This window comes from Oncorhynchus nerka, linkage group LG23 (assembly GCF_034236695.1).
Source record: "Oncorhynchus nerka isolate Pitt River linkage group LG23, Oner_Uvic_2.0, whole genome shotgun sequence".
Classification (NCBI taxonomy): Eukaryota; Metazoa; Chordata; class Actinopteri; order Salmoniformes; family Salmonidae; genus Oncorhynchus; species Oncorhynchus nerka.
The window spans coordinates 27,813,525-27,840,912 of NC_088418.1; the positions used below are offsets into that span (position 1 = coordinate 27,813,525).

Here is a 27,388-nt window from a genome sequence, read left to right on the forward strand (position 1 = left end):
AGTGGTTCTGCAGGTGGTAACCACAGACCACTTCTCAGTTCCTATGCTTCCTGGCTGATGATTTGGTCACTTTTGAATGCTGGCGGTGCTTTCACTCTAGTGGTAGCATGAGAGGGAGTCTACAACCCACACAAGTGGCTCAGGTAGTGCAGCTCATCCAGGATGGCGTTGTAGGGAGGTCATACAGGCACGTGGAGGCCACACACACTACTGAGCCTCATTTGGACTTGTTTTAAGGACATTACATCAAAGTTGGATCAGCCTGTAGTATGGTTTTCCATTTTAAATTTGAGTGTGACTCCAAATCCAGACCTCCATGGGTTGATAAGTTTGATTTCCATTGACAATTTTTGTGTGATTTTTGTTGTCAGCACATTCAAGTATGTAAAGAAAAAAGTATTTAATATGAATATTTCATTCATTCAGATCTAGGATGTGTTATTTTAGTGTTCCCTTTATTTTTTTGAGCAGTGTATATAGTAAAACCAAAAACACATTGAGGTGAAACTGTCGGGCATACCGCTATTCGCTGCCTATTTGACTGGTATGGCCGTTTTTTTATGATTTATTTTCCCGTGGCGTATAGTATAGTTGTGTGTTATGTCTACGCCTTACAGCTCGTGTCTGTGGTGTATAGCTGTTTGTTAAATGTTCTTCGGTTTCTTTTGTCTGCAGGTTACAGCTGGTTTTGTTTCTGTTTGCACCTGCACTGCAGTAGCCTAAAGATAAAAAAAAATATATGACACAACTGTGTGTGTGTATATATCATTATCAAGGCCTTGTATAAATTGGTGTGTGCGCATGCATGTATTCGTGTCTCCCTATGTGTGCATCACTGAGTGTTTGTAGCCTTCACATCGTTTCCCTCTGCACCTGCGGAAGCTTCTTGGAGCCTGCGCTCTCTCGGAGAAACGGTCATCAATAACGTTGAGTGGGTTCCTCTTTTCCTCCCTTAAGCCATGGCTCCACTGGCACCAATTATCTTGAGTGATGAAAAGAGCGCTCTCTCTGTTGACCCATTAGCGAGCACCTCTTGCACGTGCTTTTCTACCCCGAGCTGCATCCAGGCTCATTTTTAATGGGCTTTTATAGGGTTGACTGGTGGTTCATTCAAAATAGTCTAGTTGATTTTCTTTCTCGTTCCACCACACTGTTTACACATTTGACCTCATTTTTGTATTTAATGCATTTCATAATAGAAACACTTGAGTAAATGTGGGATTAAAAAGTATATTGGAAGCAGGTGCTTCCACACAGTTGAGGTTCCTGAGTTAATTAAGAAAATAGTTAAGGCCATTAGTTTGGCTACGATGGCTATGTCCACATAGGATGACAATGCCCGCATCCACAGGGCACGATTAGTCACCGAAATGGTTTGATGAGCTTGAAAACGATGTATTTCAAAGCTGGAGAGTAAACCCTGTAAGTTTCATCAAATTCTGTAGCGCATCAAATTAATTTCCTGACTTGCGACATAGAATTCTGTTCTGTCATCTACTTTACACAAAGAACCAGGAATTTCAGCCTATTTACAGTGCATTCGCAAAGTATTCAGACCCCTTGACTTTATCCACATTTTGTTACGTTACAGCCTTATTCTAAAATGTATTAAATAACATTTTTCTCAATCTAAACACAATACCCGATAATGCCAATGCAAAAATAGGTTTTTCGATTTTTTTGCAAATCTATAAAAATAAAAATAAATTCCTTATTTACATAAGTATACCTACTCTTTGCTATGAGACTCGAAATGGAGATCAGGTGCATCCTGTTTCCATTGATCATTTGGGGCGGCAGGGTAGCCAAGTGGTTAGTGTTGGACTAGTTCAAACCCCCGAGCTGACAAGGTACAAATCTGTCGTTCTGCCCCTGAACAGGCAGTTAACCCACTGTTCCTAGGCCGTCATTGAAAATAAGAATTTGTTCTTAACTGACTTGCCTAGGTAAAAAAATAAAAATAATCTGGAGTTGTTTCTACAACTTGATTGGAGTCCACCTGTGGTAAATTCAATTGATTGGACATGATTTGGAAAGGCACATACCTGTCTATATAAGCTCCCACAGTTGACAGTGCATGTCAGAACAAAAACCAAGCCATGTGGTCGAAAGGAATTGTTCTTGCAGCTCCGAGACAGGATTGTGTCGAGGCACAGATCTGGGGAAGGGTACAAAAACATTTCTGCAGCATTGAAGGTCCCCAAGAACACAGTGGCCTCTATCATTCTAAAATGTAAGAAGTTTGGAACCACCAAGACTCTTCCTAAAGCTAGCCGCCAGGCCAACTGAGCAATCGGGGCAGAAGGACCTTGGTCATGGAGGTAACCAAGAACCTGATGGTCACTCTGACAGAGCTCCAGAATTCCTCTGTGGAGATGGGAGAACCTTCCAGTAGGACAACCATCTCTGCAGCACTCCACCAATCCGGCCTTTATGGTAGAGTGGCCAGACGGAAGCCATTCCTCAGCCCGCTTGTGGAGTGCTCGGAGACCATGAGAAACAAGATTCTCTAGACTGATGAAACCAAGATTGAACTCTCGTCTGAATGTCAAGCGTCTGGAGGAAACCTGGCACCATCCCCACGGTGAAGCATGTTGGGGATGTTTTGCAGCGGCAGGGACTGGAAGACTAGTCAGGATTGAGGGAAAGATGAGCAAAGTACAGAACGATCCTTGAGGAAAACCTGCTCCAGAGCCCTCAGGACCTCAGACTGAGTTGAAGGTTCACCTTCCAACAGGACAACAACCCTAAGCACACAGCCAAGACAACACAGGAGTGGCTTCGAGACAAGTCTCTGAATGTCCTTGAGTGGCCCAGCCAGAGCCCGGACTTGAACCAGATCTATGGAGAGACCTGAAAATAGCTGTGCAGCGACGCTCCCCACCTGACAGAGCATCAGAGGATCTGCAGAGAAGAGAGAAACACCCCAAATACAGGTGTGCCAAGCTTGTAGTGTCATACCCAAGAAGACTCGAGGCTGTAATCACTGCCAAAGGTGCTTTTACAAAGTACTGAGTAAAGGGTCTGAATACTTATGTAAATGTTATATTTCAGTTCCAATTTTATTTTCCTTCTAAAAACCTGTTTTTGCTTTGTCATTATGGGGTATTGTGTGTAGATTGATGAGTGGGAAAAAACTATTTAATCCAATTTAGAAAAAGGCTGTAACATAACAAAATGTGGAAAATGTGAAGGGGTCTGAATACTTTCCGACGTTTAATGGCATGAGTCTTGTCCTGGAGGCAGAACTGAGCAGTTTCCCCTTAGGCCAGCTGCAAAGTTAAAATGGTCTATTATGGAAAAATGTATGGAAACAAAGATTAATTTAAGCTTAGAGTTAGGCATTAGGGTTATCAGTGTCGTTAGGGTTAGGGTTAGGTTTAGGTTTAAAATCTGGTTTTATTACTTTGTGGCTGACCACTCTGCAGAGCTGCCTCCAGAACAAGATTTGTGCGCTAATATGACTAGAATGGTGTTAACAGTAGCTATTACGGTGAAAAAGTGAAAAAAATACCATGATATTGTTTGAGGAGAGTGCACAACAAAACCCTTTTATCACGGCAACTGGTTGGATACATTCACATCGGAAGGTAAATAATGTACTTACATTCAGTAATCTTGCTCTGATTCGTCACACCTTCTCCTGCTCCTCCCCTCCGGCGTACGACGTCGCCAGAATACTAACCACCAGTTGGTATTATTCTTGTGTACCGGCGTATAGCCACATGGAATTGTCTCGTTTCTGGTTTTGTTGTTTTATTAAAACGTTGCACCTTCACCTGCTTCCCGACTCACAGCTCTGCTATTACCAATACCAACTCAAGCTATGGAAGCAGCAGGAAAGTCGGAAATCTCAGATGGTCGATGAACAAGGGTGTCTTCTACGTCAATACCGTGTCCAGCTGGCTCAACTGGGGACTTCCATGAAAGAGGTTCTCCGCAGTCTGCAGCGTCTCAAACACCCCCAAGAGACGTTGCAGCCAAGCATTTGAGGATACTCTAGAGCCAGTCTACCCAGCGAGCCAGCGCAACGGCCCATTCAGCAACACGCTCAGGTCAGCTATGCCCGTCTACCCCTCCCTGAGAAATACGACGGTACACGATCCAATTGCCGTGGCTTCCTCCTTCAAATTTCTCTATTTTTCACATCAGTTGGGACCCCCACTACCGAGAGGTCTAAGGTTGCCACGGTTCTTTCTCTGCTGACCTGGTGGGCATTGAAATGGGCTTTGGCCATCTTGGAGATAGGAGAGGAGGAGCTAGATTACTATGCGGGGTTCATGGCTCTGTTTAAATGCATTTTCGATCATCCCGCGGAGGGCAGAGAGGGAGGTGAGCGTCTGCTTCAGCTACAGCAGGGGAATCAGATGGCTGCTGAGCATGCGCTCACCTTCTGGACAATAGCAGCTTCCAGTGGATGAAATGAGCAGGGGGCACCCATAATCTCATCCTCCCGAGTCGTGGGTCCAGTGGTTTGAGACATAGATGTGGACATCTGCCAGGCTCTAGAGAGGGAGCCCACACCCTGGAATTGTCTTCCCAAGCGCATCTACATTCCCACAGGGATAAGGGATCGGCTGCTGACCTGGGCACACACAGCTGTCGTCGCAGGAAGTCCAGGTATTACTCGCACTCCCACTCCATCGCGGAGAAGTACTGGTGGCCCACCTTGGTGCAGGTGGGCCACCAACTCAGGGTCCCGTATGTGCTCAAACCAAGTCCCCACGGAATGCTCCAGCAGGGAAGCTCCTGCCGCTTCCCGTGCCTCAGCAACCTTGGTCACATCTATCCGTTGACTTTGTAACCGATCTTCCCTCCTCTGATGATTTTCCAAGTCATGTTGATTACTTGCTCTTCTGAGGTGCTCTTCCAGCAGGTCTTCCGGGCATTATGGCCTTCCGGAGGACATCGTCTCTGACCGTGGGACTTTTTGGAGAAGCTCAGGGTCACGGTCAGCCTCACTTCCGGGTATCGGCCTCAGTCCAATGGGCAGGTGAAGAGGATGAACCAGGAGCTGGGGAGGTTCCTGAGGAGTCCCTGTCAGGACCAGCAGCCACGGCTCCTGTGGTAGATGAGTGGTTCCGGCACGCGAAGGGGGTGTGGAGTGACGTGCATGTGAGACTCCAGTGTACTGTCCATCGTAAGAAGGAACAGGCAGACCGCCACCACAGTGAGACCCCTGTGTTCCATCCTGACGACCGCATCTGGCTCTCAACCGGGAAACTGCCACTCCGCCTGCCCTGCAACAAACTGAGCCCCCGGTTTGTGGGGCCGTTCAAGGTTCTCCGGAGGGTCAACGAGGTGACGTACAGGTTACAACTACCCAGTCACTATCGCATATCACCCTCTTTTCATGTCTCCCTTCTCAGGCCAGTGGTTCCTGGTCCCCTAGCTGATACTGTCCCCCACGACACACCTCCACGCCCTGGACATTGAGGGGGTCCAGCGTACGCAGTCAGATCTCTACTGGACTCCCGACGTCATGGGGGTCAGCTTCAGTATCTGGTGGACTTGTTCCGGTGGACATTCTGGACCCCAACATCATCTGTGACTTCCACCTTCGCCGCCCGGACCAACCCGCTCCGACCCGCTCTGACCCGCTCCGTGTCCTCGGGGTGTCGTCCTTCGGCTGGAGCCGTGCGTCAGAGAGGGGTCACATCTTCTCCTGCTCCTCCCCTCCGGCGTACAACGTCGCCAGAATAATAACCACCGGTCCTGGGATTCATCATTACGCACACCTGGCACTCATCATTACGCGCACCTGTTAATCATTATGATTCACACCTGGAATTCATTACCTTAATTTCCTCCGATTTATATGTCACTATCCTATGTTTTCTCAACAATTGGTATTATTCTTGTGTACTGGCGTATAGCCACATGGAATTGTCTCGTTTTTGGTTGTTGTTGTTTTATTAAACGTTGAACCTGATTCCTGACTCACAGCTCCAATATTACACTGAGGGTCCCAGACATAAAATGTTGCATAGTTTTGTTCGATAAAATACATTTATGTTCAAATGTAGGAGCTGGGGTCTACAGTTTGACCTCACTACTGTCTCTGACTCCACACCCACCCAGACCATCTAGATATGAGAAAGTTAGTGTATTAGCTAATGATCCATTATGTATGACATTCCTGGGAGTGTGTAAACTTAAATGTTGTATTACCATAGCATTTTCGTATGTTCTCTATAGTTTTGTACTTGAAAATGTATCAATTGACCAAGGGCGGCAAACTCCTGGCAGATTTGATACAAAATATTGTGCAGTAAGGTCATTCTTCACTGGATCAGTCTGAAACTTTCACACACTGCTGCCATCTGGTAGTCAAAATCTAAATTACACATAGACTACTACCTGAAAGCATGGCCTCTTGCAATTTCAAAGATGAGAAAAAAAATACCCATGGGTTTTGATTTGTATTATCTTTTACCAGATCTAATGTGTTATTCTCCTACATTAATTTCACATTCCCACAAACTTCAAAGGGTTTCCTTTCAAATGGTATCAAGAATATGCATATCCTTGCTTCAGGTCCTGAGCTACAGGCAGTTAGATTTGGGTACGTCATTTTAGGCAAACATTTTTTTTTAAATTGTACGATCTTTAAGAGTGTAGCAAGATCAAGGGTGCGGGGTTTCCACGTCACCAAGTTCAATAACAAAACAGGCACCAGTAGCACAAATGGAATGCAACGGGTTTTAGGGATTTTCGTACAGGGGGAAAGAAGGGGCAATTCACCAATCAATCACGACAGTCTACAAGCCTCTCTCTCTTTGTAGGTTCCATTTTCCAGGGGTAATCCCCACTCGGGTCCTCAGCCAATCCGGTCCATTACACAAGGGGGGTAATCCAACAATCCGGGCCACAACGGGCAATCACACAGATTTAGCTCTCGTTTCTCTCACTCTTCATACCTTTCTTGTCTCTCACCTCCTCTGCCCCTTCGTGCAGGCTGCTTCCTTCTTTATCCCCAAGCACTGGCTTAAAGACCCATAGCCTTTCCTCGTTGGGGCAGGAAGTCCATATAAGATTTAGGGGTGGAGCCAGCTACCTGCAAGATCTCTCTCCTCAATTACCACTCCCCTCACCTCTCCCTGCCGGCTGCCACAAGAGGCTATTTAAAAATGAATGGAAACAAAGATTAATTTAAGGTTAGGGTTAGGCATTAGGGTTATCAGTGTTGTTAAGGTCAGGGTTAGGTTTAAAATCTGTTTTTATTCCTTTTTGGCTGTGCCAGCTGGTGACCACTCTGCAGAGCTGCCTCCAAAACAAGATTCATGACAAAAAAATGCCAACCAGCATTTATATATTTGTACCTGTTTTTTTAAGTATTGTATGACATCACATGTTTTATGTATGTGTTTGCATATGTACAATCATGTTAATTAAACCTTCCCTTCATCCTCTCGTTATAGTAGCAAATCTGCATATTTCCGCAGGCCTATGTGAATAACTCCCATTATGCACCACTGACAGCACACCTAAGTACCTCAGTCGACACACTTGTGAGTGCATCCCACTGGGCTAATCACTATACAGTAGGTTTGCATTATTCAGCAATCTCAATTTATTTCCAGGCCTCTTAAGTTCGGGCTACATGGATCTCATATCAATATGCAAAGGCCAGGTTAAGTGCCTTGGCTTCTCTCATTGTCCCGAACTGCCGCAGTGGGTGCCAGCTGTGAACAGAAGGGCCCTGTGACAGGTTTGGGTCTCATGGGTGTTTTTCACACCTTACACCATTAGTCCTACCAAAGTGACTGCATGAAGTATCTGACTCATAACTGTTGTATTCGCCACTCACACTTCAGGGGCTGAAAGGTGTGCGTGTGGTGGTAGGTGTGTGTGTGTGTGTGTGTGTGTGTGTGTGTGTGTGTGTGTGTGTGTGTGTGTGTGTGTGTGTGTGTGTACACGGGGGAGTGACTGCATGTGTATAGTGTGAGACTGTGCGTGTATATGTGTGAACTTTTTCTGTGTGATTAGGTCTGTGTAAGTGTGAGACTGTTTGTGTGTGTGTATGTGTGTGTGTGTGTATTTGACTGTGTGTGTGGGTGTTTGTGAGTAGCCTATTTACATGCGAGGAGGGTAAATGGCGACTTCCCAAATGTGCTCCTCTGCTCCTTGTCTCTTACCATGTCTCCCTGAATTTGAAAGGAACAAATGCAGACCCTTGGGGGATGCCAGCCCTCTTCAATTGCTGCAGTCTCTCCCTCATGTGCTGTTGCATCAATTCATAGTTCCAAAAAACACAGACCACTCTCTCTCTGAACAACTGGCTACTCAATTAGCGGAAAAGAGAGAAAGAGGGAGCAATAGAGGAAGGACCGTGTGAGAGTGAGACGGGGAGGGAAAAAGAGAGAGAGAGAGAGACCCTTTCTTTTGAAATCCCAAACAATGCACAGAGCCTTTTTTCCTCCCTCTGACAGACGGATAGACAGATAGACAGATGGTAAAGACAGAGGCAGAGAAGACATTGTGGCCTTGTTCTTCTTCGGCTGTTTGAAGATGAGCAGTCTACAGAGGGTTGTTTGGCGGCGAGCTAAAAATAGAGTGTTGTGAGATGCATAGATAAATTAATGATTAGGGTTACGGAGGCGTTCACACGGCATGCCTCGGAAAAACGGTAAGGTATCGAGCACAAAAAACACTGCTGTTAGTCCTACAGTACATATTAGATTTCTTGTCGACTTCCTGTTTCTCACACTACTTAGTTCAACTGTTGTACCCCAAAATATGTTTTTTTTGCTCCTTTTTGCTCCCAAAATGTTTTTTTTTGCTCCTTTGTTTGTAAAGAAAACAATTGTAAACAAACATTGTATGGCCTCAAAACATGGTTAAACTATAATTTTGATAACATGGATGGTCAGTCAAGGGCTGCGTTCAGTACGAAAAAACGTACTGGAACGTTCAATTCAACAGAAACGGTGCTGTACTGAACGACCAGCTGAAAAACGGGGAGGGGTTGGGTTGTGGAACGCTGTCAGCATGGCCACTGCCCTTAAAATGCTTCGCTCATTGCTTCAAGCCACACCCCGCCACACCACCAAACGGATCAAACATACCTCGAAAGTCTGTTCCAGAGCGCACAAGAACATTTTGGGGAAACGTAGTTGAGTACAAACCGTTCTGCAGCGTAGCAAACATTCAATCGAACTGAATGCACCCCTTGTATCCATAGCTCTTTCCATGAATTTGAGAGTGGGTACATTTCTCTAGCCTCATCTCTCAGCTTTTTACCAAAACAGCTTGGTTTCTTGCAACTGAGTTGCTTCTTGATTGATTCCTGAAACAGCCCCAGCAACTAATAAGCTACTTATCTGCAACTTGGTTGCATGCAGTTGCAAAAATGTAAACTTTGTGCAATTAGTTGCAAGCTGGCCCTTGGATGTACACAGAGAGATAATATTAATCATATGCATGTCAATCTCTCCTGGCTCAAAGTGGAGGAGAGATCGACTTAATCACTACTTGTATTTATGAGCGATATTGACACGTTGAGTGGACCGAGCTGTCTATTTGAGCTGCTGGAGCACAGCTCGGACACCCATGCATACCCCACAAGACATGCCACAAGAGGTCTCTTCACAGTCCCCAAGTCCAGAACAGACTATGGGAGGCGCACAGTACTACATAGAGCCATGACTACATGGAACTCTATTCCACATCAAGTAACTGATGCAAGCAGTAAAATTTGCTTTAAAAAACATAAAAATACACCTTATGGAACAGCAGAGACTGTGAAGCAACACAAACATAGGCACAGACACATGCATACACAGACGATAACATACGCACTATACACACACGTACACATGGATTTTGTACTGTAGATATGTGGTAGTGGTGGAGTAGGGGCCTGAGGTCACAAAGCATGTTGTGAAATCAGTGAATGTATTGTAATGTTTTTAAAACTGTATAAACTGCCTTAAGTTGCTGGACCCCAGGAAGAGTAGCTGCTGGGGATCCTTAATAAATACAAATACAAAGCAACTGCCAATCAAAACAAATGCTGTTGTCACATGATCCATTCCAAGGTTCAGAACTCTGACCAACACAGCTGTCAGTGCTGCGGGAACCACAATGATTGATAGAATTGTTAATAGAATGGCTAGTAAAGGTTTATGTACATGGTTTGGCAGTCAATAAATGTAATGTTCAAAGTGAACCTAAACCTCTCACTGACCAGTTTCAACTTAAATTATTCACCATCAACTAGCTTAATTAGTTGCTATCTTGGATAGCTCATTGCTAGCTAGCTGTGTTGGTGTTTGCAATGTCATTTTGGCTAGCTAGCTAAATTGTACAGGCTGCATTGTGTTTATATCCATGCTGTTACAATAACCAAACGGTTGGAAAATTTGTGAAACCATTATGTAATGCAGCAGATGACATGGGGTATAGAATTCTCAAACAATATGACAGAAGCTGCTTCAATTTAATTGTCTGTTGCATGCAATTCTAATCGCGTTTGAGTTGCTTTATGTACCAGAAAGTTGCTCGAGATGATGTCACTTGGGGTGGCAGGGTAGTCTAGTGGTTAGGGCTTTAGACTCGTAACCGGAAGGTTACAAGTTCAAATCCCCGAGCTGACAAGGTACAAATCTGTTGTTCTGCCCCTGAACAGGTAGTTAACCCACTGTTCCTAGGCCGTCATTGAAAATAAGAATTTGTTCTTAACTGATTTGCCAAGTTAAATAAAGGTTGAATCAATAAAAACTTGCAACTAAAATGTTGCTTTGTGTAACTCCAGCCTTATTGTGCAAGCTGCAGATTGCCCCTTTAAGTACACTCAACTTATTACACTGAGTTGACTAAACATTTCATCCTAAAAGTACAGAGAACTAAGCCATAGATAGTCCTGTCAGCAAATGTAAAATATTTAAGTTAGGACGCTTGTCAGTATTTACAGTGAACCAGGAAACAAAAAACATGGCAAAGAAAGTGTTGTTTAGTAACACTGGAGCCATATCCGTATTTTAGGGGAGATAATTGTCAAATTATGTATCATGCATGTTTTATACAAGAGCTAAGGGGGAGGATATCATTGCGATATCATTGTGATAGAAGTGAAAGAAATCAATGGCCACCCACTGTCAGTTTAATCGGGTTCTCTCAGGCCTCACTTTTAGCTTTGTGCGTAAACTATCTGGCTTTTCTGGGGGCGGTAGGTATTTTTAGCCTTATTTAGCCTATTTTAGCCTAACTAGCCAACACTCCACGTGCTTGCGTGCTTTGGTCTGAGTGTATGTATGTGTGAAGAGGAGCTAGCTATATGTAGCATCTCCAAATCCTGCCTAAGCAGCTTTAGCAATTAGCATGAGGTGGTAGATGTCTGTACATGTCGTCATTGGGCTAGCATGGCTATTCATTGGGGCTGGGATTTGCCAGGGACCTCACGATACGATATTAGGTGCCGATACGATATGTACTGTGATTCTCGTGACTCTCACTATTCTATATATGTATTGCTATTTGATACTGTGATGTTATTTGCGATTCGATGTTCCAAACATATTGCTCACCATATGTCTGCTGCAGCGGGACAAGAGAGAACCACGAGAAAACTAGCTTTGATCAGTCAGGGATATAAAAGTGCTGAAAACAACATTCGCTCCCTGTCTAAAAAGAAGTTTAGGGAAAAATCTATGAAGGAAAAATACTGGCGTTTTGGTGCAGGTACAACCAGGTACAACCAACTAGTGCAAAAATAATATTGCGATAGTCAAACTCATACGATGCGAGATCTCATCAAAAAGATAGGTTTAGATATGTAGCTGTATCGATTCCTTACTGACTGTTAGCTGTCGCTAATGCACTGTCATTGAGAAGGTTGGCTAGCCTCACAGGCTATACTGTACATATCTATTTCAAACTGTACATTGCATTGACCTTATATTGTACCATTATGTGAAATGAGATTATTGTTATAAATCAAATCACATTTTATTTGTCACATGCGCTGAATACAGCAGTGAAATGCTTACTTTACAAGCCCTTAACCAACAATGCAGTTTTAAGAAAAATAACTTTAAAAAATAAAAAGTAACAAATAACTAAAGAACAGCAGTAAAATAACAATAGCGAGACTATATACAGGGGGGTACCAGTACAGAGTCAATGTGCGGGGGCACCGGTTAGTCGAGGTAATATGTACATGTAGGTAGAGTTATTAAAGTGACTATGTATAAATAATAACATAGAGGTTCAGCAGCGTAAAAGGGGGGCAGTGCATATTGTCTGGGTGGCCATTTGATTAGATGTTCAGGAGTCTTATGGCTGTTTTTTTTTTTTTTTTACCTTTATTTAACTAGGCAAGTAACTTAAGAACAAATTGTTATTTACAATGACGGCATACCGGTCGCATCTTGCACTGAGATGCAGTGCCTTAGACCGCTGCGCCACTCGGGAGCCCTGGGGGTAGAGGCTGTTTAGAAGCCTCTTGGACCTAGACTTGGCGCTCCGCTACCGCTTGCCGTGCGGTAGCAGAGAGAACAGTCTATGACTAGGGTGGCTGGAGGCCTTCCTCTGACACCGCCTGGTATAGAGGTCCTGGATGGCAGGAAGCTTGGCCACAGTGATGTACTGGGCCGTACACACTACCCTCTGTAGTGCCTTACGGTCGGAGGCCAAGCAGTTGCCGTACCAGGCAGTGATGCAACCCATCAGGATGCTCTCGATGGTGCAGCTGTAGAACCTTTTGAGGATCTGAGGATGCCAAATATTTTCTGAAGGGGAATAGGTTTTGTCGTGCCCTCTTCACGACTGCCTTGGTGTGGAAGAGAGGAGTGGAAGAGAGGAGTTGACGTATAAGGGCTTTACAGCATTTGTTTATAGAAGTTTGTCCTGTCATCATCAGAGAAAAAAAGATCAACACCAACCCTGATCTTATGGTTATATGTAAGCCAATCAAAACACAACACAGAGGCAATTTACGGCAGTCACACTGAGGCTTTGTGAGACTGATGGTTGGGTTAAGAAATATTTTGTATGGACAACCTGCCACTTTTACCTTGATCCAGGGCAAACTCTTTGCAATTACTATCCCATATCTCGGGAAGGCCTTGATTTCTTAAATATTCCAAATATCATCAGGGGTGTGAGTGTGTGCGTGTGTAATCCTAAATTACATATAGATTAATATATCAAGAATATAATTGCAACAGTAAAAGGTCATCACTGTCAGCACACTCTTGTTCTCTTGTTCTCCAACTGTGACTTTTCTGGGTCAGCACTTTGTGGAGCTCAATCAAGGGTATTAGAAGGATCATCATTCAGTGTAATAAATGATCAGTTCGTGGCCCTGGGTTGGTCTAGCTAATGGTTAGCGTTGCCTCCTCCTTCATCCTTCTGTATTCTCTTGTTGCTTTTCCATCTCTCTCTCTCTCTCTCTCTCCCTCTCTCTCTCTCTCTCTCTCTCTACATCTCTCCCTCTCCACCTATGCTTTCTCTCTCTCTCCGTCTCGCTTTCTCTTTTCCTTTCTCTCTCTAACCTTGCTTTCTCTCTCTCTCCATCTGTTCTCTGTACAGACATTTTTATTTAAAGGTCAGCAGGTCACTCAGTTTGGCAAGCTGTGTGTGTATGTAAACAAACACGGACGCACGCACTCTCACAAACACTTGCCCAAACCAAAGTTAGCACACATATATATACAGTCATGCTTACACACACACACACACACACACACACACACACACACACACACACACACACACACACACACACACCACACACACACACACACACACACACACACACATTTTCTATTATTGCTTCCTCCATAGTAGTATAATGTGCTGTGAATGATGTAACCTTTACACTGTGGTTTGTGGAGGCACAGTCAAGAAGCCAAAACACAGATGACATGTCTCTTTCGCTTCCTTGCTCTCTTCTTTCACTCTTGCTTGTGTCCCATCACTTCCATCTCTCTCTAGTCTTCACTCTCCTCTCTCTGTCCTATCTTTCTATTTTTGTCCCTCTTGCTTCCTTGCTATTTTCTCCATCACTCTATCCCCCCCGTCTTGGCACGGGCACTGTCCCTGGCACGCTACCCTGCCCGTAATCACACCTCTAACCTGCCAAGTGCTCAGCCAGCCATCACCACCCAATCAATGTCCATAGAGACAGAGGGGGGCGGAAACAGAGAGGAGGGTGGGGGGGGGGGGGGGCATTCAAAGGAGAGGGAACATCAAATGTGGAGAAGTGTATAGTGAAGGAGACAAGAATGAATCGAAGAGAAAACAAAATGTTCATACGAAAGCGAACAGAGGGAGAGAGGGAAACAAGATAACGATGCAAAGAGAGGGGTGCAACATTAAAGAGGCAGAGAAGGGAGAGACGGATGAAGAGTGCGTGCAGGATAGATATAGAGAGCACAGGAGGTTGCTGGCACCTTAATTGGGGAGGATGAGCTCGTGGTAATGGCTGGAGCGGAATAGGTAGAATGGTATCAAACACATGGTTTCTATGTGTTGATGCCATTCCATTTGCGCCGTTCCAGCCATTATTATGAGCAGTGCTCCCCTCCACTGATAGAGAGTGTTTCCCCCTCATAAATGTGCATTCCCACTATGCAGACACGGGTTGAATCAACGTAGTTTCAATGTCAGTTCAATGAAATTACGTTGAACCAACGTGGAATAGACATCTGTGCCCGGTACATTGTGTGTTAATTGAAGAACTGATGGGCCATGTGACGAGGCTCTGTACTCTTCTGCACTATCAGAGTTTTAATTCAACACTACCTCTTTATATCCAGTGTTCCCCCTATTGATTCATTTCCAAGAAGGGGCACAAAGACCCCCATAATCAACATCTAGGGGCTCTTTAACAATTTTTGGGGCAAATGAAACCAATCAATGCAAAAGTGATTGAGGCAGAGAGGGAAACGTAGTTCTATTTCAGAGCTGTAGGCAAAGGTGGCCCACCCCAGCTTCACAATGATAGGGGAATCACTGCTCCATACCCCTTTGATTAGAACTCAAACCCCTTGAGTGGAATTGTTATTTTAATTTGATTTATTTAACCAGGCAAGTCAGTTAAGAACAAATTCTTATTTTACAATGACAGCCTACCCCGGCCAAACTCGGATAATATTGGGGCCAATTGTGCACCGCCCTATGGGACTCCCGATCACGGCCGGTTGTGATACAGCCCGGGATCAAACCAGGGTCTGTAGTGGAGCCTCTGGCACTGAGATGCAGTGCCTTAGACTGCTGCGCCACTCGGGAGACTATCAACCTCACACATTAGTCTTACCTCCCCCTTATAAACCTCCCCCAGCAGGGAGGTAGAGGGGGTAAAAAGAGCCAAAATCATTTGTTTCAGAGAACATAGCTGTCACTGCACCCCAAAGGAGGAGAAGGTCACTTAGCAGAGCGCTGAGGCCAGCGGTCCCATTTAAGACAATGACAAATTCTCCCAGAGCCATTTGAAATTGGAGTGGAGAGGGACAGCGAGAGTGGAGAGAGGAGAGAGAGGGGGATAGAGAGAGAGAGAGAGACAATACGAGAAAGAGGGATGATATGCCACATGTCCTCCTGGCCGTTATACACTGAGACTCCTCTAACCGGTTGGAAATGGGCCTGTGGCTGCCAGCCGGGGCTTTGGCTTGGGGGGAAGTGAAACATGGGACACCCTTTGTTTCCCCCATGTCTTGTTGAGCCAGCGACCCACTGAGTTATGACCCAGCTGGTGGCCAGACAAAGAAAACATCTGTTACCTGATTGAGTCATAAATTCTCAGGTGACGGTCGAGGACTGAGTCCGCCCTCCCTGGTCGAAATGTACCGTAGCTCATCCCCTTTAACACTTGTCTGTGTGTGTATGCTAGGTGACTGGTGTGTGAGCGTTTCCATGATCAATCAAAAAAGGTACATTGAGCACAGAGATACTTTTGGTTGAAATAATTGGGGCCCATGGGAAAGGGGATGTCCAAAAAACATCTTTAACACTAACATTTTGTTAAACAAATACTTTTTGAGGGCAGTCTCAGTTTGCATATAGATCATTGACAACCTAATGTTGCGTGTGACCAGTTGGGTTCAAACCCGGGTTTCCTGCATGCCTGTGTTAGACGCTTAAGCTAAAGCCTAGGTAAGTATTCAAGTATAAAACAATGTTACTCATCACACAAGTGTGATTCAGCGAACCACCTCCATTCATACAACCTCTAGTACGTGGTGTGCCTGTCTAGAGTTCTGGAGAGTAATGGGAGCTGGAGCTCACGTGTGGCCAGGCACAAAGTTCCACCACTGGGATAAAAACAAACTCTCAGGGAACTACACCCAGACTGTCTCTGGAGCACTGTCCCTGTCAGTGCACATTCCATCACACACACACGCGCGCGTGCGTACGCACGCACGAACACACACGCACACACACGCACACACACGCACACACACGCGCGCACAAACACACACGCATGCATGCGCACACACACTCTCACAAGCATGCACGCATACACACATTCTAACACAACATACACACATACACTGGGTGTATAAAACATTAGGAACACCTTCCTAATATTGAGTTGCACACCCTTTTGCCCTCAGAACAGCCTAAATTCGTCAGGGCATGGACTCTACAAGGTGCTGAAAGTGTTCGACAGGGATTCTGGCCCATGTTGACTCCAATGCTTCCCACAGTTGTGTCAAGTTAAATCAAATCACATTTTATTTGTCAAATGCGTCGAATACAACAGGTAGACCTTACGGTGAAATGTTTACAAACCCTTAACCAACAATGCCGTTTTAAGAAAACAGAGTTAAGAAAACATTTACTAAGTAACACAGTAAAATAACAATAATGAGGCTATATACAGGGGGTACCAGTACCGAGTCAATGTGCGGGGGCACAGGTTAGTCGAGGTAATTTGGACATGTAGGTAGGGGTAAAGTAACTATGCAAAGATAATTAACAGTGAGTAGCAGCAGTGTAAAACAAAGGGGAAGGTGTCAATGCAAATAGTCTGGGTGGCCATTTGATTAATTGGGGGTAGAAGCTGTTAATGAGCTTTTTGGACCTAGACAATTTTTTGGGCCTTCCTCTGACATCGCCTAGTATATATACGTCCTGGATGGCAGGAAGCTTGGCCCCAGTTATGTACTGGGCCATACGCACTACCCTCTGTTGCGCCCATTGCGGTCGGATGCCGAGCAGTTGCCATACCAGGCGGTGATGCAACCGGCCAGGATGCTCTTGATAGTGCAGCTGGAGATCTTTTTGAGGATCTGGGGACCCATGCCAAATCTTTTCAGTTTCCTGGGGAGAAAAGGGGTTGTCGTGCCCTTTTCACGACTGTCTTGGTGTGTTTGGACAATGATAGTTTGTTGGTGATGTGGACACCAAGGAACTTGAAACTCTCGACCCGCTCCACTACTGCCCTGTCGATTGAAATCTTGCAGCGCACGCAAGGTCCCCCTGCTCAAGCCAGCGCATGTCTGGCCCATCTGAAGTTTGCCAATGACCATCTGGATGATCCAGAGGAGGAATGGGAAAAGGTCATGTGGTCTGATGAGACAAAAATAGAGCTTTTTGGTCTAAAATGTTTGGAGGAAGAAGAAGGATGAGTACAACCACAAGAACACCATCCCAACCGTGAAGCATGGAGGTGGAAACATCATTCTTTGGGGATGCTTTTCTGCAAAGGGGACAGGATGACTACACCGTATTGAGGGGAGGATGGATGGGGCCATGTATCGCAAGATCTTGGCCAACAACCTCCTTCCCTCAGTAAGAGCATTGAAGATGGGTCGTGGCTGGGTCTTCCAGCATGACAACGACCCGAAACACACAGCCAAGGCAACTAAGGAGTGGCTCCGTAAGAAGCATCTCAAGGTCCTGGAGTGGCCTAGTCAGTCTCCAGACCTGAACCCAATAGAACATCTTTGGAGGGAGCTGAAAGTCCGTATTGCCCAGCGACAGCCCCGAAACCTGAAGGACCTGGAGAAGGTCTGTATGGAGGATTGGGCCAAAATCCCTGCTGCAGTGTGTGCAAACCTGGTCAAGAACTACAGGAAACGTATGATCTCTGTAAATGCAAACAAAGGTTTCTGTCCCAAATGTTAAGTTCTGCTTTTCTGATGTATCAAATACTTATGTCATGCAATAAAATGCTAATTAATTACTTAAAAATCATACAATATGATTTTCTGGATTTTTGTTTTAGATTCCGTCTCTCACAGTGGAAGTGTACCTATGATAACAATTACAGACCTCTACATGTTTTGTAAGTAGGAAAACCTGCAAAATCGGCAGTGTATCAAATACTTGTTCTCCCCACTGTATGTATTCACCCCCTTTGCTATGAAGCCCCTAAAGAAGATCTGGTGCAACCAATTACCTTCAGAAGTCACATAATTAGTTAAATAAAGTCCATCTGTGTGCAATCTATGTGTCACATGATCTGCCACATGATCTCAGTATATATACACCTGTTCTGAAAGGTCTGCAACACCACTAAGCAAGAGGCAACACCAAGCAAGCAGCACCATGAAGACCAAAGAGCTCTCCAAACAGGTCAGGGACAAAGTTGTGGAGAAGTACAGATCAGGGTTGTGTTATAAAAAAATATTTCAGAAACTTTGAACATCCCACGGAGCACCATTACATCCATTATTACTTCTACACCTGCATTGCTTGCTGTTTGGGGTTTTAGGCTGGGTTTCTGTACAGCACTTTGAGATATCAGCTGATGTACGAAGGGCTATATAAATACATTTTATTTTATTATTAAAAAAGGCAAGGAATATGGCACCACAACAAACCTGCCAAGAGAGGGCCGCCCACCAAAACTCATGGACCAGGCAAGGAGGGCATTAATCAGAAAGGCAACAAAGAGAACAAAGATAACCCTGAAGGAGCTGTAAAGCTCCACAGTGGAGATGATAGTATCTGTCCATAGGACCACTTTAAGCACGCGCGCGTACGCACGCACAAACACACACGCACACACACGCACGCACATGCGCGCACAAACACACACGCATGCATGCGCACACACACTCTCACAAGCATGCACGCATACACACATTCTAACACAACATACACACATACACTGAGTGTATAAAACATTAGGAACACCTTCCTAATATTGAGTTGCACACCCTTTTGCCCTCAGAACAGCCTAAATTCGTCAGGGCATGGACTCTACAAGGTGCTGAAAGTGTTCGACAGGAATTCTGGCCCATGTTGACTCCAATGCTTCCCACAGTTGTGTCAAGTTGAATCAAATCACAGAGAGGGCCGCCCACCAAAACTCATGGACCAGGCAAGGAGGGCATTAATCAGAGAGGCAACAAAGAGAACAAAGATAACCCTGAAGGAGCTGTAAAAGCTCCACAGTGGAGATGATAGTATCTGTCCATAGGACCACTTTAAGCACGCGCGCGTACGCACGCACGAACACACACTTTAAGCCGTACACTCCACAGAGCTGGGCTTTACGGAAGAGCGTCCAGAAAAAAATCCATTGCTTAAAGAAAAAAATAAGCAAACATGTTTGGTGTTCGGCAAAAGGCATGTGGGAGACTTCCCAAACATATGGAAGAATGTACTCTGGTCAGATGAGACAAACATTTCGCTTTTAGGCCATCAAGGAAAACGCTATGTCTGGTGCAAACCCAACACATCTCATCACCCCAAGAACACCATCATTTTTCATTGGCAGGGACTGGGAAACTGGTCAGAATTGAGGGAATGATGGATGGCGCTAAATACAGGGAAATTCTTGAGGGAAACCTGTTTCAGTCTTCCAGAGATTTGAGACTGGGACGGAGGTTCACCTTCTAGCAGGACAATGACCCTAAGCATACTGCTATAGCAACACTCAAGTGGTTTAAGGGGAAACATTTAAATGTCTTGGAATGTCCTAGTCAAAGCCCAGACCTCAATCCAATTGAGAATGTGTGGTATGACTTAAAGATTGCTGTACACCAGCGGAACTCATCCAAAACTTGAAGAATGGGCAAAAATCCCAGTGACTCGATGTGCCAAGCTTATAGAGACCTACCCCAAGAGACTTGCAGCTGTAATTGCTGCAAAAGGTGACTCTACAAAGTATTGATTTTGAATAGTTGAATAGTTATGCACGCTCAAGTTGTAAGTTTTTTTTGGTCTTATTTCTTGTTTGTTTCACAAGAAAAAATATTTTGTTTCTTCAAAGTGGTAGGCATGTGTGTAAATCAAATTATACAACCCCCCAAAAATATATTTTAATTCCAGGTTGTAAGACAACTGTCACGTTCTGACCATCGTTCGTGTGTGTTTTCCTTGTTTTAGTGTTGGTCAGGACGTGAGCTGGGTGGGCATTCTATGTTGGATGTTTTGTTTGTCTATTTCTATGTCTGGCCTGATATGGTTCTCAATCAGAGGCAGGTGTTAGTCATTGTCTCTGATTGGGAACCATATTTAGGTAGCCTGGGTTTCACTGTGTGTTTGTGGGTGATTGTCCTTAGTGTTAGTTTGCACCAGTTTAGGCTGTTTCGGTTTTCACATTACGTTTATTGTTTTTGTAAAGTTCGTGTTTCTTTATTATTAAATAAACATGGATTGCAATAGCCACGCTGCATTTTGGTCCGATCCTTGCTACACCTCCTCGTCCGAGGAGGAGATAGAAGAAAGCCATTACAGAATCACCCACCACACCCGGACCAAGCAGCGTGGTAACAGGCAACAGCAGCAGCAGGAGCAGCGCGACAAGAATCTCTGGACTTGGGAGGAAATCCTCGACGGGAGAGGACCCTGGGCTAAACCAGGGGAGTGTAGCCGCCCCAAGGTGCAGCGAGAGAAGGACTGGACATGGGAGGACGAACTGGACGGTGAAGGACCCTGGGCTCAGCCTGGAGAATATCGCCGACCCAAGGAAGAACTGGAGGCGGCGAAAGCGGAGAGGCGCTGGTATGAGGAGGCAGCACGGCGACGCGGATGGAAGCCTGAGAGTCAGCCCCAAACATTTATTGGGGGGTGGCTCACAGGGAGTAGGGCTATACCAGGTAGGAGACCTGCGCAAACTCCCTGTGCTTACCGGGAGGCTAGAGAGACCGGGCAGGCACCGTGTTATGCAGTGGTGCGCACGGTGTCCCCAGTGCGGGTGCATAGCCCGGTGCGGTATATTCCAGCTCTGCGTATCGGCCGGGCTAGATTGAGCGTCGAGCCAAATGCCATGAAGCCGGCTCTACGCATCTGGTCCCCAGTGCGTCTCCTTGGGCCGGCTTACATGGCACCAGCCTTGCACTCGGTGTCTCCGGTTCGCCTGCATAGCCCAGTGCGGGCTATTCCACCTCGCCGCACTGACAGGGCGACCGAGAGTATTCAACCAGGTAAGGTTGGGCAGGCTCGGTGCTCAAGAGCTCCAGTGCGCCTGCACGGTCCGGTCTATCCAGTATCACCTCCACACCCCAGCCCTCCGGTAGCAGCTCCCCGCACCAGGCTTCCTGTGCGTGTTCTCGGTCCAGTACCACCAGCGCCAGCACCACGCATCAGGCCTACAGTGCACCTCGCCTCTCCAGCGCTGCCAGAGCCTTCCTCCTCTCCTGCGCTGTCGGAGTCTCCCGCCTGTTCAGCGCTGCCAGAGCCTTCCGCCTCTACAGCGTTGCCGGAGTCTCCAGCCTGCATGGAGCAGCCAGAGCTGTCAGTCTGCATGGAACAGCCAGAGCTGTCAGTCTGCATGGAGCAGCCGGAGCTGCCAGTCTGCAAGGAGCTGCCAGTCTGCAAGGAGCTGCCAGTGTGCAAGGAGCTGCCAGTCTGTATAGAGCTGCCAGTCTGCAAGGAGCTGCCAGTCTGCAAGGAGCCGCCAGAGCTGCCAGTCTGCAGGATGCCGCCAAAGCTGCCAGTCTGCAAGGAGCCGCCAGAGCTGCCAGTCTGCAAGGAGCCGCCAGAGCTGCCAGTCTGCAAGGAGCCGCCAGAGCTGCCAGTCAGCATGGAGCAGCCAGAGCCGCCAGTCAGCATGGAGCAGCCAGAGTCGCCAGTCAGCATGGAGCAGCCAGTCAGCATGGAGCAGCCAGACAGCATGGAGCAGCCAGAGCTGCCAGTCAGCATGGAGCAGCCAGTCAGCATGGAGCAGCCAGAGCAGCCAGTCAGCCAGACTCTTCCAGAACTGCCAGTCAGCCAGACTCTTCCAGATCTGCCAGTCAGCCAGACTCTTCCAGATCTGCCAGTCAGCCAGACTCTTCCAGATCTGCCAGTCAGTCAGACTTTTCTAGATCTGCCAGTCAACCAGACTCTTCCAGATCTGCCAGTCAACCAGACTCTTCCAGATCCGCCAGTCAACCAGACTCTTCCAGATCCGCCAGTCAGCCAGGATCTGCCAGAACCGCCAGCCAGCCAGGATCTGCTGGATCCAATTACCTGCCTGGGCTTCCTCTCAGTGCTGAGCTTCCTCTCAGTGCTGAGCTACCCCTCAGTCCCGAGCTACCTCTGTCCCGAGCTGCCCCTCTGTCCCGAGCTGCCCCTCTGTCCCGAGCTGCCCCTCTGTCCCGAGCTGTCATTAAGGAGGGTAACCTATCTAGGGACGCTAAGGAGGTGGACTAAGACTATTATGGAGTGGGGTCCACGTCCAGCGCCAGAGCCGCCACCGCGGACAGATGCCCACCCACACCCTCCCCTATAGGTTTAGGTTGTGCGTCCGGAGTCCGCACCTTGGAGGGGGGGTACTGTCACGTTCTGACCATCGTTCATGTGTGTTTTCCTTGTTTTAGTGTTGATCAGGACGTGAGCTGGGTGGGCATTCTATGTTGGATGTCTTGTTTGTCTATTTCTATGTCTGGCCTGATATGGTTCTCAATCAGAGGCAGGTGTTAGTCATTGTCTCTGATTGGGAACCATATTTAGGTAGCCTGGGTTTCACTATGTGTTTGTGGGTGATTGTCCTTAGTGTTAGTTTGCACCAGTTTAGGCTGTTTCGGTTTTCACATTACGTTTATTGTTTTTGTAAAGTTCGTGTTTCTTTATTATTAAATAAACATGGATTGCAATAGCCACGCTGCATTTTGGTCCGATCCTTGCTACACCTCCTCGTCTGAGGAGGAGGTAGAAGAAAGCCGTTACAACAATAAAATAGGAAACATATCAAGGGGGTGAATACTTTTGCAAGCCACTGTATGTACATGCATTCACTGTTGGGGAAGATGTCGTTGATGTACTTATTGATGAAGCCAGTGACTGGGGTGATATACTCCTCAATGCCATTGGATTAATCCCGAAACATATTCCAGTCCTGTAGTGTAGCATCCGCGTCATTTGACCACTTCCGGTATTGAGCTGGTACTTCCTGCTTTAGTCTTTGCTTGCAAGTAGGAATCAGGAGGATAGAATCATGGAGGGCGAGCTTTGTATGTGTCTCTGTGTGTGGAGTAAAGGTGGTCAAGAGTTTTTTTCTCTGGTTGCATTTGACATGCTGGTAGAAATTAGGTAAAACAGATTTAAGTTTGCCTGCATTAAAGTCCCCAGCCACTAGGAGCGCCGCTTCTGGATGAGCATTTCCATGTTTGCTATTGGCGGCCTTATATAACTCATTGAGTGTGGTCTTAGTGCCAGTGTCGGTTTGTGGTGGTAAATAGATGGCTAAGAAAAATATAGATGAAAACTCTCTCGGTAGATAGTACGGTTCTACAGCTCATCATGAGGTACTCTGCCTTAGGCAAGCAATACCTCGAGACTACCTTAATATTAGATATCGCGCACCAGCTGTTATTGACAAATAGATTTCCTTTGGGTGGTGGACCATTCTTCATACACAAGTGAAACTGTTGAGCATGAAAAACCCAGCAGCATTACAGTTCTTGACACACTCAAACCGGTATGCCTGGCACCAATTACCATACCCCGTTCAAAGGCACTTAAATATTTTGTCTTGCCTATACAACCTCTAAATGCCACACATACACAATCCATGTCTCAATTGTCTCAATGTTTAAAATCCTTCTTTAATCTGTCTTCTCCCCTTCGTCTACACTGCCGGAAGTGGATTTAACAAGTGACATCAATAAGGGATCATAGCTTTCACCTGGATTCAACTCATCAGTCTATGTCATGTTTTGTACACTCAGTGTACATACAGAAACAGACACAACACTCACACACACACATATAGACACACCACACAAATCCAGGTGCTGAGTAGAAGGTTGTCAGGGCTCTGCAATCAATGAAAGTTTTGGATAGTGTTTTTTTCTGTGGTGTGTGTGATACGTTATTTTTTGGGTTGGTAGCCTTGGCTTGTTTCAATAGAAGTACCAACGATTTTGTAAACAATCTTCATTTTAAGAGACAGTAGAAAATGTAGGCCTATTTTCAATTGCTTTTGTATCTTTCTTACTGGTTATCCACTTTTACATGTAGGCCTACCAATTGTATTATTCCCTATGTAGGCTACTTTTGTTTTTTTTATATTACACTGTTTCATATACAGTACACTCACCAGTCAGTTTATTAGGTACGCCATCCCGTTCATGAAAAAGAATCGCTCCTACAGACAGTGAGTCACGTGGCCATGGCTTGCTATATAAAGCAGGCAGACAGGCATTGAGGCATTCAGTTACTGTTCGATTGAATGTTAAAATGGGTAAAACAAGTGACCTAAGCGACTTTGAGCGTGGTGTGATCGTCGGCGCCAGGCGCGCCAGATCCAGTGTCTCAGAAACGGTCGCCATCCTGGTCTTTTCATGCACCACAGTGTCTAGGGTTTACTGCGAAAGGTGCGACAAACAAAAAACATCCAGTCAGCTGGAGTCCTGTGGGAGAAGACAGTTTGTTGATGAGATAGGTCGGAAGAAAATGCCAAGAATCATGCACGCTAACAGGCGGGCCACAAACACGCAAATCACGGCGCGGTACAACAGTGGTGTGCAGAATGACACAGCAGACGACCACATCGGGTTCCAGTCCTATCAACTAAAAACAAGAAGAAGCAGCTCTAGTGAGGGCGCGATCATCAACACTGGACAATTGAGGAGTGGAAAAACAATTGCTTGGTCCAACTATTGCGGTTGCGTCATGCTGATGGCAGTGTCAACGTTTGGCCTAAGCAGCATCCATGGACCCATCCTGCCTGGTGTGGGGAATGTATTCCCGGCACACGTTATGTCCCTTGATACCAATTGAGCAACGAACGTTTCCGACGCGTTTTATAATTCATGCCCCAAAGAATTCAGGCGCCAAAGAATTCAGAGAATTCAGGCCCCAAATAATTCAGGCAGTTCTGGAGGCAAAGGGGAGTACCTAATAACATTCTGTAATACGTTTTAAAAATCTCTATGCATTTTTGTATAAAAAACAATGCTGCTTTCTAAATAAAATGTATTATTATTACTTTTATGAATATTTGGATATTGTAGATTTCATCTGGTGACATGCAGGTTCATCCCTCCTTAAAGCTATAGTCTTCTCTCAAACAACTCACAGAGTTCCGACTTCAGTGTGTTCAACACAACTGGGAACTTGGAAAATAACAAGCTCCAACTGGTAAAAATGGTTTCGAACAGTCATCCAACTCGGAATTACAAGTCGGGAACTCGGACCTCTTTCTAGAGCCCCGCCTTTCCGACCTGAAGATCACTGATGTCATGATTTGACCTCGTTTTTCCCCGAGTTCCCAGTTGTCTTGAAAGCACCATGACACTGTCATTTAAGGCTAGCTGCTAGCTGTCACTTTCGATACATGCTGTCACTTTTGCCGCCTGTGGTGTCACATCCCAGTTTTTCTCAATCATGTTGGGTCTCAATAATAAATATAAATGCTTTGCATAAAAACGAAAAATGTCGTCTAAAAATGGTTAGGTATGGCTATAAGTCCTCATCATTTGATTCAGGCCATTAAACTGCATTGCATTTAAACTAATATCTGGCAACTAGAATCAACGTCTTTGCGTGCGCACCTGCAAGGCTTCAAAGTAAAGCCGAATGTCTTACCTTTGATTCGGGCTGAATAGGCACAGTGCTCCGGCAACGATGGAGGTCCCGGTGTTGCGGTTCATTCTCCTTCTCATTGTTTTCCGTCATCTTTTGGCAGACAAGCAGAAGCTATTACAGTATACTGCCAAAATTGGATACCGTGGTTAAATTTGCTCTAGTGAAATACAACAAACGTCTAACGCGACCGGTATTCGTGGGCTATGAACTTGAAAGCATACGTAGGCTATAAAGGCTCATGCTTTTCACTTTTTCACGAGTCAAATCGAAGTAATTTACTCGATAACATTCCAGTGAATAAGGTATCTTGACGCGCAAAGCCACTCCGTCGCAAAAACAATATCCACTCTCTTCCAAATAAAAAAATCCTCGTATCACGTTAGGCTACTTTAAAACAATTGTAAATATCCACTAGCCAAAGCGTATTATATAGCCTTATCTTTATCTATTGATGAGCGCTGTCCACTGCTTCGCTTAGCTTCTGCCACACGCGCCTTTACAAAACTTTGATTTAGTGACAAGGTTGGCTCAACCTGATTGGCCTAACCCCCTTACACTATGCAAATATTAGTGTAGTACCACGTCAGGACTGGATCAAAGTTGATGACGTTGGTAGACTTGGGCGGTGCTAGGACGCAGGTGTACGTCTCTGAAGATGTTGATGGCAATGCAACAGCTTGCTAACATGTCTATTAATAATGTTCTTTCGGTTTATGGTTATGACTGCTTTTATGTTGGATGATGTTATTTCAAAGTGGAGTTGTAGGAAGGCTAGGTGGAACGTTGTGTTTCAGCACCATATGCCCGGACAGGGTTTGACTCTTTCCTCGCGGTTCAGAACCATATTATAGCTGGACAGCGCCCCTTCCAAAGTAAATCATAAAGGCACCTAGTCTCATGTTTCAGCACCATAGGTTTGGACAGCGCTTGGTCCTTTCCCCATGTTTCAAAACCATACGTTTGACAGTACTCAGACCCTATGTTTCAGCAAAAATACTTTCTCATAGTCAACTTTACCAAGTCAATCTACTGTAATAATCACTGGTTTTGCAAAAAAAGCAGTACTTCTCACTTGCAAACGCAAGCATCCCCCTCTTTGAGTTTTTAAATATGCACCCACCCCATGACGCCGAGCTAAATATAGAAGCTATTGAATAGAACAAGGAGGATAGAGAGGCATATAATATTATTCACTTACAACACTGCAATGCTGAAAACGCAGATGGGACAGCCAATGGCTACATAACCACAACAATTACTCATTTATCTAAAACACAGACAGTAGCTGATCACTTTTATGATAACGTCCTTGAAGTTGTAATTGGCACTGCGGTTCATGCACATGTATTCATTACTCATTCCCATGGGTTCTTAGTCACGTCTTGCACATTCTGTTACAGGAATAAAGACAGTATCACAGGGAAAAATATTAGGCCATAACACGTGATCAGAGGTTGGTTGATTGTTTCGCCGG

The 27,388-nt window shown here is 45.6% G+C and overlaps 1 protein-coding gene across 2 annotated transcripts in view; it reads right to left on the bottom strand.

Moving 5' to 3' along the window:
• The window catches only part of LOC115106639 (SH3 and cysteine-rich domain-containing protein 2-like), a 46,625-nt gene extending 20,232 nt beyond the window's left edge, over positions 1–26,393 (bottom strand). The window contains exon 1 of one of the 2 annotated variants that reach the window (XM_029629560.2): positions 25,915–26,393. In XM_029629560.2, coding sequence (XP_029485420.1) covers positions 25,915–26,004 — 90 coding nt within the window. In that variant the 5' untranslated portion in view covers positions 26,005–26,393. Of the gene's footprint in view, positions 1–6,744; positions 6,966–25,914 lie in introns of those variants that run through there. The other variant, XM_029629561.2, reaches the window with a different exon arrangement.
• Between the last annotated feature and the right edge of the window lie 995 nt (positions 26,394–27,388).